At 64.5% G+C, this 19,187-nt stretch overlaps 6 protein-coding genes across 6 annotated transcripts; 3 read left to right on the top strand and 3 right to left on the bottom strand.

Moving 5' to 3' along the window:
* Positions 1-524: 524 nt before the first annotated feature.
* On the top strand, positions 525-1,573 carry PFL1_01622 (uncharacterized protein; the record flags this gene model as incomplete). The annotated part of the gene is made up of 2 exons (XM_007879132.1): positions 525-727; positions 859-1,573. 2 exons carry the CDS (start codon positions 525-527, stop codon positions 1,571-1,573), a joined length of 918 nt encoding a protein of 305 aa, XP_007877323.1.
* A 790-nt stretch (positions 1,574-2,363) lies between these two features.
* Positions 2,364-2,950, bottom strand: PFL1_01621 (uncharacterized protein; the record flags this gene model as incomplete). Its single annotated transcript, XM_007879131.1, has 2 exons — positions 2,364-2,682; positions 2,820-2,950. 2 exons carry the CDS (start codon positions 2,948-2,950, stop codon positions 2,364-2,366), a joined length of 450 nt encoding a protein of 149 aa, XP_007877322.1.
* A 2,265-nt stretch (positions 2,951-5,215) lies between these two features.
* On the bottom strand, positions 5,216-6,416 carry PFL1_01620 (uncharacterized protein; the record flags this gene model as incomplete). The annotated part of the gene is made up of 3 exons (XM_007879130.1): positions 5,216-5,231; positions 5,340-6,216; positions 6,332-6,416. The coding sequence occupies 3 exons, from the start codon at positions 6,414-6,416 to the stop codon at positions 5,216-5,218; spliced, it is 978 nt and encodes a 325-aa protein (XP_007877321.1).
* Positions 6,417-6,828: 412 nt separating this feature from the next.
* On the top strand, positions 6,829-8,601 carry PFL1_01619 (uncharacterized protein; the record flags this gene model as incomplete). Its single annotated transcript, XM_007879129.1, has 1 exon — positions 6,829-8,601. One exon carries the CDS (start codon positions 6,829-6,831, stop codon positions 8,599-8,601), a length of 1,773 nt encoding a protein of 590 aa, XP_007877320.1.
* A 103-nt stretch (positions 8,602-8,704) lies between these two features.
* On the bottom strand, positions 8,705-11,232 carry PFL1_01618 (uncharacterized protein; the record flags this gene model as incomplete). Its single annotated transcript, XM_007879128.1, has 2 exons — positions 8,705-8,859; positions 8,955-11,232. 2 exons carry the CDS (start codon positions 11,230-11,232, stop codon positions 8,705-8,707), a joined length of 2,433 nt encoding a protein of 810 aa, XP_007877319.1.
* An 826-nt stretch (positions 11,233-12,058) lies between these two features.
* Positions 12,059-14,878, top strand: PFL1_01617 (uncharacterized protein; the record flags this gene model as incomplete). The annotated part of the gene is made up of 2 exons (XM_007879127.1): positions 12,059-14,772; positions 14,860-14,878. 2 exons carry the CDS (start codon positions 12,059-12,061, stop codon positions 14,876-14,878), a joined length of 2,733 nt encoding a protein of 910 aa, XP_007877318.1.
* Between the last annotated feature and the right edge of the window lie 4,309 nt (positions 14,879-19,187).

Genomic DNA, 19,187 nt, shown 5'->3' with positions numbered 1-19,187 from the left:
CAACGTAACGCCAGCTGAGGCCCTAGCTGTCTGGCTGCCCCACGTTTGGGGTCTGGCGGCTGCAGGCAGGCACCGCACCGCACCGCGCTGCCTGCCTGCCACCCCAGCCAACCCAACCGCACCGCTGCACCCGATCCTTCGCGATAGGCAGGTAGAAGAAACAGCTGCCGCCTGCCCTCGCCCCTCGCCGGCCGGCCCGTAAGCTCCTTGCCTGCCTGCCTGCCTTGCCTGCCTTGCCTCGCTGCCCGCCGACTGCTCCTTGCCCCGCTTCCCGCTCTCCGCTCCTCGCTCCCCGCTCCTCGCTCCTTTCTTCTTCCTGTCTACGAACCCCCTCGCCATCCACCACGCTTGCCTCGCCATCGCCGCCGGACACCACTGCTTCGCACCTCACCCACGCCCGCCCCTCGCAACCTCTCCGCCTCTCCCCCTCTTTGGCGTCCCGCTCTCCTCCCTGGTCCTCCCAAGACACACCCCCCGGGCTACCTCGCCTGCACGCATAGAGACGACGCACAAATCTGGACAAGATGGCGACCTCACAACTCAAGCCCCTCCCCTTCTACGCCCAGTTCACCGCTGGCGCCATCGCCGGCGTCACCGAGCTCCTCTGCCTCTACCCGCTCGATGTCGTCAAGACGCGGATGCAGCTCCAGGGCAAGGCCGAGATCCCGGGCGCAGACAGGTACAATGGCATGGTCGACGCTTTCAAAAAGATTATCAAGAACGAAGGGTGAGTGCTGCGCCACGCTCTTGTTGCTACGGAAGGCGACTGCGAGGACCGCCAGCTGACCCGAAGGCTCCCTTCATCCCGCCTTGCGACGCATGCTCGAACCTGCACACGCCCCCGCCCCCGCCCCGTAGAGCTGGCCGGTTGTACCGCGGCCTGGTGCCGCCATTGATGCTCGAGGCGCCCAAGCGAGCCGTCAAGTTTGCCGCCAACGACTTTTGGGGCAAGACGTTCCGCGACCTGACGGGGGCCGACAAGATGACGCAGGGGCTCTCGGTGCTGACGGGCTGCTCGGCGGGCGCGACCGAGTCGGTGGTGGTGGTTCCGTTTGAGCTGGTCAAGATCCGCCTCCAGGACCGCGCCCAGGCGCACCTCTACACGGGCCCCATGGACGTCGTCGGCAAGATTGTCAAGGCCGACGGCGTCCTCGGCCTCTACGCCGGCCTCGAGTCGACCTTTTGGCGCCACGTGCTCTGGAACGGCGGCTACTTTGGCGTCATCTTCCAGGTCAAGTCGCTCCTGCCCAAGCCCGCGGGCAAGGCCGAGGAGCTGCGCAACAACTTTGTCTCGGGCGCCATTGGCGGCTTTGTGGGCACCGCGCTCAACACGCCCGCCGACGTCGTAAAGAGCCGCATCCAGAACACGCCAAACGTGCCCGGCGTGCCGCGCAAGTACAACTGGACCTTCCCCTCGATGGCCCTCATCGCAAAGGAGGAGGGCTTCGGCGCGCTCTACAAGGGCTTCACCCCAAAGGTCCTCCGACTCGCACCGGGAGGCGGTGTCCTCCTCCTCGTCGTCGAAGTCGTCCTGGGCCAGTTTAGAAACCTCCTCGGACCGCCGTACAAGTAAGAGCGTCGACGGCTCACCAGAATGGGCGGCGCGGGCGGCACTTTGCGCGCCAGACGAGATCCGGCCTGACGTCCGGCTCGGCGGGGCAGCCCCTCCACTTGGCGGCATCGACGTTCTTCGAGGATTGCAGCCTCGGACGACGCTTCTGGCGGGATCAGCTTCCGATGGGCTCGAGAGAGTCTCAGGCCAAAGCCTCCCCGTCTGCCCAGGTGGTCTACCGCCGCTCAACCTGTACCCCTTCGCGTCCCTCGAGGACGAGCAGCATCGCAGCACGACAACGACGACGACAAGGACGAAGACGAAGACGAAGGCGATAGACGCAGGAACCCCTCTCGGCTGTACGACTACTGTACGAACAACGAACTCCTTGCACCACGACTGATCCGGGCGGCCTCTGCCTGCCTGTGCCGATTCTATGGCTGGGGCTGAGCGGCAACCCAGCGTTCTCGCCGTCCGCGCCTCCGCCTGATCTAGAGATCGATACAAGGGGCCCAGTGGCCGCGTATCGATCTCTGCTGCACGTCGGTGGTTGTGGATATTGATCGACTGTTTGATTGAGTGGGATGTTGTTACAGTATTTAGACAGTACGCGGGCACAGGCGTGGCTTGATGTCGCAGTCGCGCACATGGCGGGTCGCTGAAGGTGGACGCGCTGGGCGATGCGGTGCGGGCAGTGTTGGGAGTATGAGACGGAGCAACCGAAAGGGCTCGGCACGACGTCGAGACAGCTCAGGGCAGCAGGCACGTCGATGGCACCGGAGCCAAGCTGGCGAACCCGCAGCAGGACGGGCTATAGGTCCATCTCAAACTGCTCGTCGTCGTTGCTCCCATCCTGTTTTCCGCTCTTCGGTTGCTGCTGCTGCTGCTGCTGCTGCTGCTGCTTGGGTTGCTGGGCAGCAGGAGCAGCCGACTTTGGAGTGGACGCACCCAGCCTGGCCGCACCCCCGCCGAGGTTGCTAAACGAGTAGGAGCCGGGCTTGAAGTTGGACGACTTCTCGGGCGACTTTGAGATCTCTGCGGGGATGGATGCGAGGAGCTTCGAGGGCGACTGGGAGAGTGGCGACGAGGCGAGCGAGAGGAGCTGGTCGCGCGAGTAGACGATGCGGGAGCTGTGGGGAGGGGCAAGCGTAGGATGAAGCATCGGGTCGTGTCAGTCTGATTACGTCGAGCAGTCTGGCTCCTCCGTCTTGGGCTCCTCTGCGGCTCCAGGCTCAGACCGACGGTCGTTGGGCCAACGAGTCCTCACCCTCCGGGCGTGCTGCCGTAAAAGTTCATACCGCCGGGCGTGGCCGAGAGGAGGTCGCGGCCAGACTTTGTGAGGCGGTCTGCCGGGCCGGCCGCTCGGATGGGGATGGCGTTGGTAGCTTGCGATGACATCGTGCCCAGGTGGAATGATATGAGACTGGGGTCGCAAAGAGTGCAAAGGTGCGAGATCAAGGCGAGAAACAGAGAGAGAGAGAAAGGGGCGCGGTAGGTGTGCCGAGTGCAGATTCCGTTTGCGCGAGTGCGAAGGCCGAGGAGAGGGATGCGAATAGACAGGACTGGATCGATGCGAGAGGTGCTTGCTCTGTTCTGCTTGTAGAAAGGACGGTGCTCTGCACTTGCTGCGCCGAGAAGGTGAGGAGGTCGGACGAGGTTGTTGGTGGTGGAGAGACAGAGGCAAGGATCGGGCGGGGGCACGAGCCTTATTTATGGCCCGTGGGTTGCTGGGGTGCCAGACTAGGCCGGTGCTGGCCGGCGGGGCGGTGCTGCCGTAGAGGGCGGCGCCCCCCGTACTCTAGCGCGGGTCGAGGCCGGTGTTGGGCTCGAGGCTAGGGAGTACGTGCACGGGTCGGATGGCCTGGCCTGGCCTGGCTGGCCCGGCGGCGCTTGTCCAGGCCGTGCGCCGGGTCAACCAGGCGTAGGTCGATGGCGTATGGCGTCGTCACAGCGCGGGACCCCCGGCCGCCTTTTGCGCCAGCTGCTGAGGGAGCGACCGAGGAAAGCGGGGGCGGAGCCAAGGGACCCTATCCTTTAACCTGACCTGCCTGCTGGCTCCACGTCGGCAGCCACGCACGCAACCGACCGACCGACCGCCCAACCAACCAACGAAGCGGGGGCTAACCTATCCGGGGCTGGGCTGGCCTGGCTGTGCTGCCAGCGCAACAACGACGTACGGCTGGCCTCTCTTCTGTCGGCTCGCCACCTCCACACAGGGGCAGGGCAGGCCAGGCCAGGTTACCCCCGCGTGACGAGGCCCAACCGTCCTCTGTCTCGTCCTTTATCTTTGGCGCGCCTCGCCGTCTGTGAAAATGCGCCAATCAGATCCCACCAGCGCCCGCGCCGTCCCTCGCCGTCGCTCTCTATCTGCGCTCCGGCTGCCTTTCCGACCCGGCCCGCACCGCCCCGTTGCGATATCTGTCGCACCGTAGTCGGTGGCCGGCCAAGAGGTTGACTGACTCCCGGCCAACACGACACGAGTCACGCACGTCTTTCAGGCGCTCGACGGGGGGTGCGGCCGCCAACAGACCCCTCGGCCGTTTGTTGGGACGAGGTCCTTTGGATCCCTCCGAGACATCAGCCGACGTCGTCATCATGATTCTCTTGCCTGTCTTTGCTCTCTCTTGATGCTCTATCTCGCACCACCATATAACGGGATCGGGACTCCGAATGACGACTCGGCCCCGCCCCTTCATTCGCATTGTCTCCGGCTGAAAGAAGTTGTATTGCTCAACGTCTCCGCTCAGCGCTGCTGCTACCTGGCGGCACCGAACCACGGCAGGCGGATCATCGACACGCCCGCCCGCCCTGGCCTGGCCTCCTTGACCGCCGTCCGTCCCGGCATCTCGCTCTCGCGCACGCAGGTCCAGTACGTGACTTTCGCTGCGTGTTTGCTCGAGCTCGACGCTCATCGCCGCATCACGGGCCTGGCTGGACCTGTACCTAACGAGCCGGCCGCGACGATAAGCTTTCGACAGGGGGAGCATGAACTCGGACGTACGGCGTTCTTGGGACCCCTGACCTATCGAATCTTGACCAGATCCCGTGGCCATCCATGCATCGGCTCGCTGCAATCGCCGTCGCAGCGAGACGTCTTCGTCGCCATCGACTGGCCCCTGTTCGGCGCCACGAGCCCGATTCGGATCAGTGATGGCAACCACGTGATCACAATTTGGCCCCTGGTTGAGCCACGGCGAGACGAGGATAGCGTAGAGTACAGCGAAAAAGGCAACGATGTCCTCTGCGACCAGAGCGAGAACAGACGCATGACGGCGTCTCCGTCCATCCAAGGCACCATCCTCTTTGTGGGGCGAGCAAAGGGGAGGCGCCCAAGGCGGTACGACGGTGGTCGGCAGGTTTTCATCTTCCCGACGAATGAGGGCGAGGCGGCAGTGGGGAAAAGCGTGCCGTCGTCCAATTAAGACGGGGTGAGGGAGGGGAGAGGAGAGGGCGTGAAGAGCGCAGGGAGTAGAGGGAGGGAGGGCAGAAAGGGCGGAGCGCAACGCATCTCCGAGGCTCGGGTCACTCAGTCAGGAGGCAAAGGTCAGCATGGAGTCAGAGTCTGGAGGCGGTCAGCATCTCGGCGACGCTGCCAACGGCGTCCCGCTGCTAAAAGATGCTGGGGGTATCATGCGTCTCCATTGCGGCGGGACACGAAGCAGTCTATCGCAACGCCCACCTGTGTATTGAAGGAGCGAGAGGAGACACCGGTCGTTGGATATCCGATCAGCATCGTCGTCGTCCAGCGCCGCCGTCGCTGTACCCGCGGCGGGTCGGACACACTCACATCTTCACAGTGAACAGCTCCTGCGGCAGTCCCTGCTGCACCTCGCACTTGATCACCTTGAGGCCCGCCTCGGCAAAGACGCGCTCGTAGGCCTTTGTCGAGCGTGTAATCGAGTGGTCCTCGTCGTCGTACCACACCGTCTCGTTGCCGTCGGCGGCCTCCTGGCACACGTTTTCCTTGACCACGATGATGCCCTCCTCGCCTTGACCGTCCTTGAGCGCTTGTCTTGAGCGCTTGAGGAAGGCGACCAGGTCCTTGTCCGATAGGTGCTGCAGGCACCACTGGTTCCACACGACGTCGTACTTGAGCGGCTCGTGCTTGCTGCCCGCTTCGTGGTCGTCGCCGGTGGATGACGTCGCTTCCGCGGCCGAATCTGCGGATCCTGTCGCAGGGCCGCCTTCGTTTTGGTCATCGACCGAGACGGTGGGATCGAACTCCTTGCCCTTGCCCTTCTGCGCCGAGCTGTAGGGTCGCGCCGGGTCAATGTCCTGGAGCGTCGAGCAGTGGAAGTGGGCGGCCTTGCGGGCCTGGAACGGCGACTGGGACGGCGGCGTGGCGAGCGGCAGCCACTTTGGCGAGTTCTTCTTGGCCTCTGCGAGGAACTTGGGCACGGGCTCGACCATGTGCACTTCGTCGACGATGGGGAGCAGGCTGTTTTCCGTCACCCGGCCGACGCCCGCGCCGCAGTCGAGCGCCCGGGTGCGCGCCTTGCCCTTTCCGCCACGGGCAGCGACCTTGTCCTGCTTCCAGGCAAAGGGGCTGGTGTTGATCGAGGCGGGGGCGCAGTACGAGAGGCGCGGCAGCACCTTGAGCAGGAAGGTGCGTGACCCCAGCGCATCGATGCGCGAGACGTGGCCGAAGCCGCCGAGGACGCCGTCTGTCGAGAGCGGGTAGAGAGCACAAGGGACAGCACAGAGAGAGGGGGAAAAGGTCAGCGACGGGCGAGCTAGGTTGAGCGGGGGATGGGGCCGCGACGAGGAGCCTTGACTCACCGACGGTGGGGGCGACGCCCTCCCAGTACTCGACGCCGCGCTTGACGTCGGGCGAGGGATGGATGACGCGGGCAGCTTGCGGCATTGAGTCGAGGGGGGCCGATGGCTTATGGCGCCGGACGAGGCAGTGGAAAGGAGGCTAGGCTAGGGGAAGGGGACGGGGAGGATGGCTAGCAAGACGAAGGCCGCAAAGCTTTGGCGGTTCCCTCGAGTGCACCCTTTTTTCGCTTCTTCCGAAGTCGGTGCTGCCTCGGCCAGGGGGCGCCGCTCGGATCCGCCGGCGTCTTTCTCTGACTGGCTGCGTGGCTGTCCTGCATGGGGCGGCGGGCCAGCGCTTGCTCGACTCCACTTCGCAACGCCACGCTCCCTTCCCCTTTCCTTGCATCGTCCACCACCACTCCTCTGCTGCGCACCTCTGCCAGCACACATACCCCGCCCCTCTTCCCGCTCGTCTTCACTGAGCGGACACTGTCGGCACTACTCGCCCATCGATCGCCATGGCCCACGTCCACCCAAGCAGGATGGGCCGCGTGCCCCACTCCGACTCAGCCAACACCGACCGCAACGCCGGCTCCACTTTTGTCCGAGGCCCACCACCCCATCTGCAGCGCCAGGAGCGCGACTTTGGAAGCAGCCGCGACGTAGATCGCGAGAGGCAGCTCAGGGAGCGGCTGCTCGAGTCAAAGAGGTCTAGGGACGACGGAGGCGACCGCAGCCGTGGCGGCGACGATGACGGGCGAGATCGACGATTCTCCGACAGACGTGGCGACGGCGACGGCGACGGCTACGGCTACGACGGCAGCAGTCGAGGCCGGGATCGGGACGACGATGATCGCGACCGAAGCTACAGGGATCGCTCCCCTCGCGGCGAGGGCGGAAGGGCGCGCCGACCGTCGCCCAGCTACGACTCACACGACACCCAGCGCCGAGGCGACTACTCCCGGCCGCCACCGCCGCCACCGCGCTTCGACGGGCCGCCTCGCCCCTACGAAGACCGCTACGAGCCTCCTCGAAGGGACCAAGACGCTCGTGCTGGCAACATGTACCCTCCGCGGAACGGCGGCCCCCTCGAATCGGGTGGCCAGGATGGCGGCGCCGGAGGAGGCTGGAGGAGGGGCCCTCCGCAATTTGGCGACGCTACGGACGGAAGCTTTTTCGAGAGCCGCAATCAGCAGCGGAAAGCATCGACCCTGTCCATCTGGCCGCCGTCGCCCAAGTCACCCCTGCCGGACTCGGAGGATGAGCGCGAGAAGGAGAGGGAGCGGAAGCGAAAGAGCAAGGGCCGGTCGTCGAAGCACTCGTCCAGCCGGCACAAGCACAAGAGCAGCAGCAGCTCGCACCGAGACCGCGACCGCCACTCGAGCTCCCGCCGCCACCACAGCTCGAGGAGCAAGCACACCAGCAGCTCGTCCAAGAGGCGAAGGGACGACAGCGACGACGAGAGCGAGAGCGACAGGAGCGACGACTACGACGACGACGAAGACAGAAGGCACAAGAGCCGGAGCAGCAAGCACCACCGCCATCGTCACCATCGGTCTTCGCATGACAGGGAGGATCGACCTCGATCCCGCTCCGACAGGCATCGCAGCGAGGATGCCAAGGAGGACCGAGAGAGGCGACGCAGCACTCGCAGCCGTTCGGCGCGGCCGCGCTCGAGGTCCGTTTCGTCGGACGAGTCGTCTTCATCGGATCGCTCAGCGCATCGCCGCCACAGATCGAGGAGCGCCTCGAAGCGGTCGCGCAGCCGAGGTGCCGACGGCAAGGATATCGACGACGAGCTGGACCGCTACGACGAAAATCGGGACGAGTGGGAGCGCGGGCTGAAGCGGGCCAAGAAGGGCAAGGGCCGCGGCGGCGATGGTCACGACGACGAAGACGACGATGACGAGGAAGAGGTGGGACCGCAGCTCCCCGTCGCCGACGACGGCAAGCCCATCGACCCGCGCGCGTACGGAGGCGCGCTGCGCCCGGGCGAAGGCTCGGCCATGGCCGCCTTCCTGCAGGAGGGCAAGCGCATCCCGCGGCGTGGTGAGATTGGCCTGACGCCCGAGCAGATTGAGGCCTACGAAAAGGCCGGCTTCGTCATGAGCGGCAGCCGACACCGCAGGATGAACGCGGTGCGCATCCGCAAGGAGAACCAGGTCATCAGCGCAGAGGAAAAGCGGAGCATCCTCAAGATGCAGGCCGAGGAAAAGGCCAAGAAAGAGGCGCAGATCGTGGCCCAGTTCCGCGAGATGGTCGACACCCTCACGCCCGGCGGGGCGCCCTGAGGATGGGACGGAAGCGGAGAGGAATGTGGGTGGACGGCAGTGTTGGATTCGGTTGTCACGACGCAGGCCTGTGCTGCTAGGCTGCGCTGGATGAATGCAAGCTTCATACGCCATGCCAAACGAGGGCGAATGCGGCCGTGACGAGCAGGTCGAGACCGGCCGATGCGGATACTGGGAAGGCGTGGAGTCGGGAGACGGGGATGGCGTTGATCTCGTCTGTCTTTGCGGCGGGGAAGAGCTGCCGAAGCAGACCGAAAGCTTCAGAGCGTGACGATGAGGAAGAGGAGAAGATGGAGGATGAGCGACGACACCATCCCGACCGAAAAAAACAGCAATGTCCAGCATCGACTTACCAGCCTGGAGGTCCGTCCCATCGACGTAGAGCAGCGCTTTCGCAAACGCACGCTGCTCGACGTCGGCCCGTGCCTGCCCGATCGCGGTATCGTCTCCTTGCTCCGTCTCCGCCTCCGAGGCGGCCGCGGCGGGAGGCGGAGATGGGAAGAAGGAGGCAATGCCGAATGAAGAGCCGCCCCGTCTCGACCAGAGGCGCGCCACGTCGCAGCGCACCTGATCGGTACCGCAGACGATCGAGCCGCGTTGTAAGGTCGGAACGTCCGCTTCTCCGTCATCGTCGTCATCATCGTCATCGTCATCGACCTGTCCACTCGTAGCAGTCGAGAGAGGCGATGGTGAAACAAGCTCGCCCGTAACGTCCCGCGATACGCTGCGGCCAGTATGCGCCGTTACCTGCCATTCTACCTTGGCCGATCGAGGCAGGTTGCCGCTGGGCAGCGTCGCAAAGATCATGGGCGGAGCGATGGATGCACCCGACGAAAAGACAGCGTGCGGTGCAAGCCAACACCCTTGCCCTTGCCCTTCGTCGTCGTCGTCGTCGTCGTCGTCGTCGTCGCTGCCGTCGCTCGATTCGCGCGGTTGCGCCTCGAACTGGGCGGCCCAGCACCGTCGCGCCATCTCGACATCGACGCTCTCGTCGAGCCAGCAGATGCCGCCGTCCATCCAGCCTCGACCCAGGCGGGACTCGAGCGTGGCGTGAAAGATGCGGCGCGCGTGCTGCATGGCCAGCGTGCACTGTAGGCCCGCGGCCTGATGGGCAGAGAGACCTTCAGCTACGTCCGGCAGAGAGAGGTCCTTGGGCCTGAGTCCAATCTGACCCGCGATCAAGATCCTCTCGCCTATCGTGACGGCCTGCGAGTAGGGCCCGATGTTGGCGGGCGCCCAGTAGGACCGGCCTTGGACGTGGAGCGCCTTCCTCTCTGGCAGGGGTGTAGCGCCGGAGGACGGGGAGAGGTCGTCGAACGCCACGGCCGAGAGGTGGAAGCGAGCCGAGGATGTAGGCCGCACGGCGATGCAGGCGCGCGTCGGAGGCGAGGACCCAAAGTGCCGCTTGTAGATGGCGTTGATGGTCGGGAAGAGGGACTGGGAAGAGAGGTAGAGGTTGATGTGGGTGAGATGGGTGAGGTCGAGCGGAGGCGTCTGGCCGGACAGCAGGGATTTCACCCTGCGGAAGGCGGTCACCACTTCTTCCTCGAGCGATGACTCGGCGGCATCGATACCGTCGACATTGTTGATGCTCATCCATCTCCCTCGCCTCGTCAGCGAAGGCTTTAGCTTGCCAACGACGGTCTCCTGGTCGACGGCTAGTCGGCCCAGCCCGTCTGCTGCGATCTGGCCTCGTTGGGCTGTGCTGCCGCCGGCACTTGATGTTTCAGCCGATCCGATGGCCTGGAGCGTCCTCTTGCTGAGCGCGTCCAGATCGTCGGGGATCGTGGTCGCCTCTAGGTCGGCGGTGAGCTCTTTGTCGACGAGGGCGGCGCGCTTGATTCTCAGGTAGCTGACGCTGCCGAAGCCAGAGTCGGAGTGGATCACGGTCTCGGTCTCTTGAATCTCGATGCGCTTCTTGAAGAGCGGGCTGTCGAGGGTGAGGGTCTCGTACTCGCCGCCCTCGCCGCAGACGTGGGCGCCGTAGAGGTCGTGGAGCTTCCAGAGCTTGTGCCGCATCTGGTGGAGCGTCTTGCCCAGGTCGCGCTCCTCGAGACCTATCCCGGCGACCTTGATGAGGATCGACGTCATCCCGGCCTGGATCATCTCGTCGTAGAGCTCGGGCTGCGAGCGCTGCCAGAGGAAGGTGAGGGGCAGCAGGGCGAGCGAGGCGCGCAGAGCGACGTGCTCGACCCGGACGCGCTGGTAGTTTGAGAGGATCGCGCCCACGCTCACCGCCTCTACGTCCGGGTGGTGCCGCTTGACCTGCATCAGCAGACGGTACAGGTCCTCGGTCTCGTCCGACGGCTCATCCGACGGCTCATCGGCGCCGTCCGCGTCGGTATCGGCGTCGGCGCCGGCCTCGCCCGGCGGTCGGCGGCTTCCGTACTCGGCGGCCTGGTTGACGGCAGTGCCGCTGATCTGATGGCGGTAGAGCGGCAGGTCCATGGCGGCTGCGACGAGGTGCACCGCATCGTGGCCCACGGTCTGGTACATGTACGAGTCGAGCTCATCGGTCGAGGCCGGCGGCGCCAGCGTGGCCAGCGCCACGAGCTCGTGACCATTCTTGACGCAGTGGCACAGGTTGTAGCAGCTGTCCTTGCCGCCAGACAGCAGACCGACCACCTTCATGGTTACTGAGCTCCTGAACCACTCCGATCGGCGGTGAGGGCGACGGCGACGGGAAGCGAAGAAAGAAAGCTGACAAGGGGAGGGAGCGATGCAGGGCAGCGGCCGACGGATGGTGCCGGGTCGAGCGAAGGGCGGAGGCAGGCCAGACAGTCGAGGGAGCAGGGCAACGAGCTCGGCTGGCTGCGCCTGCTCCTCCACACGCCGCTCTTCTGCCCGCCCGCAAACTTTTTCTTCGCCCGCGGGCCCGCCTCGCCTTTCTTCCGATGACCGAGGTTTGCTCGTCTGGCTCGGTCGTCTTTGCCACCGGCGTCCATCACCTCGATCCTTTCACGCCATCCTGCATCACACTCACCGGCGCCCGACATACCTTCCCCTCCCCTTTCAGTCCTCGCCCGCCGCCCTCGCACGCAACTCGGGAAGCGATCCGACGACTGGGCTCCTAGGCTGTCGTCACATCGGCGTGGTCATGCTGTCGAGGAGAGCGTCTGCGTCGGCCTCCTCGGCCTCGACCGCCATGATGAACCGCGTCTGGTCATGCTCGGCGGCATCACTGCGGTCCAGAGCACCGAGGGCGCATCCCTCATCATCGCAAGCAGCCAGGGCGATATCGACAGCCACAAGTCGGCCTAGCCACGGCTCCTGCCTCCGTACCGGGTCCAGCTCCGGCTGCCCAGCGTTGCTGCGGACAGTGCACACACGGTCGGCCCTCGCCGGCAAGGAAGACGATCCCGAGGGTCAGCATGCCCGCCCCATCGACGAGTCCCTCCGCACCATCTTTGCCCAGCCCACACAGCGGCAGCCCAACTCCCGCACCACAAAGTTCACCATGACTTTCGCTCCCAAGAAGCCCGGCCAGGTGCTCGGCGACCCCACCGCGCCCGACCCCAAGTTTGCGGCACGCAAGCAAAAGAAGCTCGAAAAGAAGAAGCGACAGGCAGACCCCAACTACAGGAAGCCCTTCGTCTTCACAGGCTTCCCCGTCCCCACCCGGCCTGAGCGCATCGAGATGGGCGACAAGCTGGCGGCGCAGATCGACGCGCTCCGCGAGCGGCCAGACATCGTCCCGAGGCTCAGGAACTACGGCATCTCGGCGCGCACGGCCTGGTTAGTGCTCGAGCGCCTCGAAGCTCTGCCAGGGACCTTCACGACCCACCGCAAGAAGACGCTCACCGACAACGAGATCATCGCCCACCTCTACTGGACCTGGGCACAGAAGGCCAAGGGCTACATCCGCGCCAAGGTCAGGCAAAAGACCTTGACGCCCGGCGTGCCGTATGGCCGCCGCTTCAAGCCGGGCGCGATTGCGGAGCCGCCCAACGGCGAGTACTTCACTGCCGACATCGATGCGATCCGGGACTCGTATGCCATCGAGGAAGACGCGTGCCTGCCCCGGACCTGCATGTCGGCGTTCATCGATTGGGTTGAGGTCCACGTCCGTGACATCTCAGCCTCCGACTCGGCGGCAGCTGTCGACCGCGAGGTGCTGAGGGCGACGCTATCGCAGCTGTCGCTCCTGCGCAAGTCGACCGATCTTCGCCTGCCGACCTACAACTACCCGCTGGCCCGAACCCTCACCCGCCAGATCCACCTGCACATTGGCCCAACCAACTCTGGCAAGACGCACGGCGCCCTCGTCGCACTCTCCAAGGCTCGGACGGGCGTATTTGCCGGTCCGCTCCGCCTGCTGGCCCACGAGGTGTGGGAGCGCTTCAACCAAGGCACCATCTCGCCCGGCGTGCCGCCACGAGCCTGCAACCTGGTCACCGGAGAGGAGCAGAGGACCGTCGACCCGCTGGCAGGCCTCTACTCGTGCACCGTCGAGATGGTCAACCTCCAACGGGCCTGGGATGTCGCCGTCATTGACGAGATCCAGATGATTGGCGACCGTCAGCGCGGATACGCCTGGACCGACGCCGTCATCGGCTTACCGGCCAAGGAGATCCACCTGTGCGGAGAGGCGTCGACCGTGCCGCTGATCCGCCGCATCGCCGAGGCTTGTGGCGACGAGGTGTATGTCCACGAGTACCAGCGGCTGACGCCCCTCAGCATCGCCGACGAGTCGCTCGACGGCGACCTGACCAAGGTGCAGAAGGGAGACTGCGTCGTCGCCTTCAGCCGGTCGGGTATCTTCAACCTGAAGCGCGAAATCGAGCAGAAGACGAAGCTGCGCTGCGCCGTCGCCTACGGCGCCCTGCCGCCCGAGACCAAGAGCGAGCAGGCCAAGCTCTTCAACGAGGGCAAGCTCGACGTCATGGTGGCGAGCGACGCCATCGGCATGGGCCTCAACCTCAAGATCAAGCGCGTCATCTTCGACACCTTGACAAAGTGGAACGGCAAAGAGACGGTGGCCATGTCGACGTCGCAGATCAAGCAGATTGCCGGCCGAGCTGGGCGGTACGGAACCAAGCGGGAGAGCGACGAGCCGGACGGCGGCATCGTGACGACGCGCAACGCCAACGAGCTCGAGATGCTGCGCGAGGCCCTCGCTGCGCCGGTGGTTCCCATCGAGCAGGCGGCCATCCAGCCCTCGAGCGATGCGATGGCGGACCTCTCCGCGCTCCTGCCCGCCTCTGCCACTCCGACTCCCGCCGAGAGGGTTGTGGACGTCACCGAAGATGCGAGCGAGGCGTCTTCGTCGGCGGCAGCCGGGGAACCCGCGCAGACCGAGTTCAGGCCTCTGGACAAGATCTACGGCGACGTCTCGCTGCTGGCGCGGGTGGATCCGAAGTCGTTCTTCCTCTCGGACTTTTCGCAGCAGCGGAGCATCTCTCCGCTCGTCGAGGCGGCCTCGAGCAACCTGCTGACGCTGCAGGAGCGTGAGAAGTTCGGCAACGCCCCCGCCAACACGCGCGACGAGCGGCTGATGGCATTCCTGGCCAGCTGCGTGCGGCTGTTTTCGCGGGGCAACCTGGTCAAGTTTGACGCCTGCAGCGCCGATCTCGGTACGCTCGAGGTCGAGAAGCTGACGCTCGATGCGATGGGCGAGGCGCGGAGGCATCGGGGCGACAAGCTAAAGGGCGCCAAGTCGGCCGAGGAGCGCAGAATGATTGAAGCCGAGCCGCTCGCGTCGCACCTGGCGTCCGACCACCCGCTGCTCAACTCCAACACGCTGATGCTGCTCGAGTCGCTGCACCGCTCGCTCTCGCTCTACCTCTGGCTCTCGTACCGCTTCCCGCTCGCCTTCTGCTACCGGCAGGAGGTTGAGGAGCGCAAGACCAAGATGGAGGACGGCATCGAGTTCTGCCTCGAGGGCATCCGCTTTGGACGCGCGAGGAGGCTGAGGGCGCTCGGCAGGGACGCCGACGCCGACGAGGCGCTGCAGAAGAAGAGCTGGAAGGAGACCAAGAGGGACGAGAGGCGCTCCCTCGAGGATGCGGAGCAGGGCCTAAGAGGCGGCCAAGCGAGTCGGTGGGAGCGAGACGAGTACGGCTCGGAGGGTGGAGAGAGAAACGGGCCGAGGAGGTCGAAGTATGAGGATCAGGTGCGGAGAGAGGACGGCCAGTCGCAGCGGAGCGAGCGGCCACCAAGGCCGGAGAGATGGTGAATAGCCGTGGCCCGGGAATCTCTGCTGGAGCGACCGCTGTTCAGCACGGACAGAGTACCGTACTCTTTGAACTGCCGTCGCAGGCAAGGTCACGAAGAGTAGAACAATACGGCGGCAGTTCCCTTCGCATTCCGCGGTCTTTCCGAGGCGGCGTTCATGTATCTGGTGGGATGTCGGGCCAGGCTCGATCGAGTCGATCCCCGCTACCGCTGCTGCTTCGCCAGCACGCCAATGAAGCCAAGTGCGGGGTAGGTTCGGTACCTACAGCACCTAGCAGTAGCGGTGCAGTAATCGATGCCAGCAAATGCCGTCGACGTCGAGTCTAGTGAAGGCGGGGAAAGGCTGGGGGGGAAGCGTAGGAGAAAGGGATGACAGGGACGGACGACGAACGACGAACGACGAACGACTACGACGACGACGACGATTGCAACTGGACCCAGAAATAACGGCGCCTCGTCTCGACTGGCTTCGCTCGGGTAGAACAGACTCTGGATGGAAGTCGATGCCCTGGCTTCTGTGGCTAAGCAGAGAGGCAGGCAGGCAGGCAGGCAGGCAGGCCCTCTGTCGTTATTCTCCGAGAAGCAAGCGACCTGCCTGGCTGCCAAGGCTTTCATCACAGCCATGCCAAGAAGACGCTAGGCCCCTACGGCCAAAGGGGTGGAACGCACGCACGCACGACCGAATCGATTCCGAGCTCCTCCATCCTCGTGCCGCCGCACCCCACATCACCCCGACGTGACGGGCTCTTGATACCTACAGCGGTGCGCCAGCCAGGTTATACTGCTGCTACGCTGATGTTGCTGGAGCGGATGCGGTTGCCAAGATCTCGGATGGTGATGCAGAGCTCGAGCGTGTCGTCGTCTCTTTCCTCCGACGATGCAAGCGACGCGAGGCAGTGCAATCGTGACCAAGGGAGAGGATCGAAGCCGGCTCCCCTCTCGAGATCGATGCACCGGTGAATTCGAGAGATGGGGGAACGGGATGTGCTGTGCGGTGCCCTTTCATGGCCATGGTCTCTCGCCAGCTGGACGTCGCCGGCGAAGCAGTCAGTATGGGCGCCCGCCTTTGCAGTGCCAGCCTGGCCATCTCGACGCCAAGCTCTTTCGTCGTGCCAACAGACCAACACCGGTCGCCCTGCCCGCAGCAATGACGAGCGCAAAGGAGTCGGTCGCCCGATCCAAGCCCCCCAACACCATGGCAAGCACATCGATAGGTACAGCACGGCCACCTGGCAGGACGCAGACGACGTCCGCCCCGAGCTCTAAAAGATATTCCCCGCCCAGCCCAGTCGGAGGATATGCGTGGCATCGCGGTTCTGTAGGGCCACGCATGTATGCCTTTGCAGTACACAAGAGCAAGGAGATATGACATGGTCCATCGGATGGGACGGCTCGTCAGCCCGACCAAGAGATGGTGCCAAGTCATCGATCGTGTGGGTTTCGCTCGCTCGTGTGTCTACGAACGTGGCCTTGGACCACGTCTCGGTCTCGGAATCACGAATCCGTTGTATGCTGTTTTGGCAAGGACGCCGTTACCTAATCTGAGAGGGCAACGAACACGTACTTGATTGCCAACCGCTGGCACGGCCTGGGCTTAATGACAACCGCTTCTAAAAGAGCAGCGACGCATATCGCCCCTCTGACGACCGGCAAGGTGACGGATGGTGAGGGCGTGCGATTGCATCTTGACGCCCGTCGCCGGCGTTGAAGTCGTGGGCGGTCAAGACAGAGTACGGTGCGGTATGCTGGACGGGATGGGGAACAGCCGCGGCAGGCTCGGACGGAACTTTCCACCATGGCTCCGCTCGCCGCCCGCCGCTCGCCCCGTCTGTCCTTGGTCGTTTCTTATCTCTGGGTGCACCTCGTTATCGTATGCGGGGCTCCAGCCGGCTGTGCAGCGCCTCTGCGTCTGGGTGACTCTTGCCGCCCTCGATTTCTTCGAAAATAGAACGTCCTGCCAGGCCTAGCCTCATCAGAAGAAGGTACAGAGATGGCTGCATGCCCTCGATGTCCCCCGCGCTCGCCTCGATCTCCCTCTACCGCACCTATCTGATCGAAAAGGTCGAGTGTTGGCCGGTCGACAGCCATGGCGGTGCCGCCGCCTAGACCGAGGCCGCTGTCGAGGTCGCGATGGCACTACCTGGACCACCTGGACCACCTGCACGTACTTGCCTTGCACGAGGCTACAGGGACAGCGACTATTCTGAATCGGCCAGGCTTGGCATTACGTGCTGGCCCCGAATTAGAACGGGAGGACGTTCGTGCGCAGGTGGAAGGCCTTGGCCGGCAGGGATGATCCTTCCGCGTGCGGCAGATGCAAGAGCACTTTGGCACAGCCAGGCGGCTTGCGAGGTCGACGGCAACGACAACGACGGCATCTAGGTGCGGTACGGTACGGTACGGCTCATACAGTTCAGACGCTGCCATCCGGTAACGTGCTGGCGGCACACCACGCCCGTTTCTGTGTGCGCGTGCAATCCAAACGCCGTGGGAGCGGGGCGACGAAGAGAAAATATCACGAAAGATGAGGAGGCAGGTGCTGCCCCGTGGCAGCCAAGAGCCACTAAAACGCGATTAGCGAGACCGACCGTGAGCGGTCCCCGCCCCGACGCCTGCCGGCCCCAATACGCCCTCGTCATCTCTCGAGGCGTCGGTTTGCACTACACGCTCAGCAATCAGACGCCCGTGCCCGTCCTTGCCTAGACTCTCGTGGCTCATCACGTACTACCGTAAACTAGCCATCCCTACAGTACCAACTGCCTGACATCGGTATGAGGGTGTCTGGGTCAGTCGACGGTGTCGCTACCGCATGTAACTAGGCATGGCTCATTAGCGGGCTTGGCAGTTAGGGGTCTCCTCACTGCTCCCACTTTCCCCAGCCCACTCTAAGCACCTTTGCGTCGGCTCAGCCAATCCAGCTACCCGCCCGAGGGCTCCTTTGAGCAGGCGTGGGCACGGACCAGGGCTTGTGTCGACAAGGCGCGATGAATCGACGGGGGAAAGGTGCGGTAGCGGTCATCGACGACGGCATCGGCGGCGGCGGCGGCGGCGGCGGCTGGGGTGAGAAGGTACCATTCCCCGCGAGCCCATCAATGTCCTGGCAGCAGCGCAGCTTGCCGGCGGGGCGGAGCGTGGAAAGCGGTCTTCTATGCCTCGGAGCCCGATATCTCCCGGTCGTCAGCTGCTCGACGGAGCGACGCTCGCAAGGGCATGAGAGGACAGGTGATGATGGCGGGGAGGCGGAATCCACATACCCAGCCCAGATCTGGGTCCCGAACCTTGTCGGCGTGGGGCCTTTGATGCCGACTTGCAATCCTCCCCTCCGGCTACGCCGTATCGAAGGCTTGGCCAACATTGGCTTCGATGGCGTACCGAGTGACGAGAGGGCGTCTGCCCCGGGGACGACGAGGCGGGGCGCCCTGATCCCGAAACAGAGCAAGGGTAGGTGTCCGCAGTGCCATCCTCGCCCGGCTCGTGCAACAGACATGCTCCCTACCAGCTCGCCAGGTCGAGGAGGATATATACGTTCGATCTCGGTCTTTAGGCGCTCCACGTCGCCCCCGTTCCGCACTGCCCCTTCAGCCCTGTCCATCTTCTAGACATCCAAATCAGCACACCTTGCAAACGACCCGACAGCAGAACGACCGACCACGCTACAGAACGATACACAGGCCGCTTCCGGGAAAGATGTCATCACCACCTAGTGGCTCCCAGCGACCAACACAGGAAGTCCGCACGACCACGACGACAAGGCCTAGCGCTGAAGAGGCACACTCACCACTGGAGCTCGTCGATACCCTCACATCAGGATCCTCACCCCGATCACGGCACGAAACATCGACCTCACCACACACAGCAGCGAGGTCACATTCACCACCAAGCAGCAAGAACAGTCTGGAGTCGAGCCCGAAACCCAGTCCGAGCCCAGTCAAGAACGACGCTGGCGAGATCAATCGACACGAAGAAGCCGCAGACACACTTTCGCAACAGCAAACCCCCGATCTGGCCCAGACTGCCTTCAGCGGCGCCTCGACTCCCTTCACCGTCGGTAACGATGGCGCTGCCAGCGACCATGTCGATGTTGAAGCGGCAGGTGCGGACTCGAGGAGCAGCTGTCACCAGCCGGATCGCATCCGCAACATCAGGGACGTGAGGGACGCCTTTGTCCTGGTGAGTTGAATCGTGCGGACCACATCCCTTGCTATCGATGTGGGCCCTCTGCAGGCTGCAGATGCCGGAACGCGTCGCTGCCAGCATCGCCCACCGCACGTCACTCGTACGTGGTCGGTGGGGGGCGGATGGTCGGAGCCGGCCATCGTCATCCTTTCCAATGGGTCGAGCGAGCGGCGGAGGTGGTCGTGGTGACAGGTCGTCACGACCACCACCGCGAGCCTACGCCCCTTTCCCCCCAC

The sequence above is a fragment of the Pseudozyma flocculosa genome (assembly GCF_000417875.1).
Source record: "Pseudozyma flocculosa PF-1 unplaced genomic scaffold scaffold00004, whole genome shotgun sequence".
In the NCBI taxonomy this organism is placed as follows: Eukaryota; Fungi; Basidiomycota; class Ustilaginomycetes; order Ustilaginales; family Ustilaginaceae; genus Pseudozyma; species Pseudozyma flocculosa.
The sequence above is the reverse complement of the archived record's forward strand: the minus strand, read 5'-3'. Positions and strand labels throughout refer to the sequence as shown.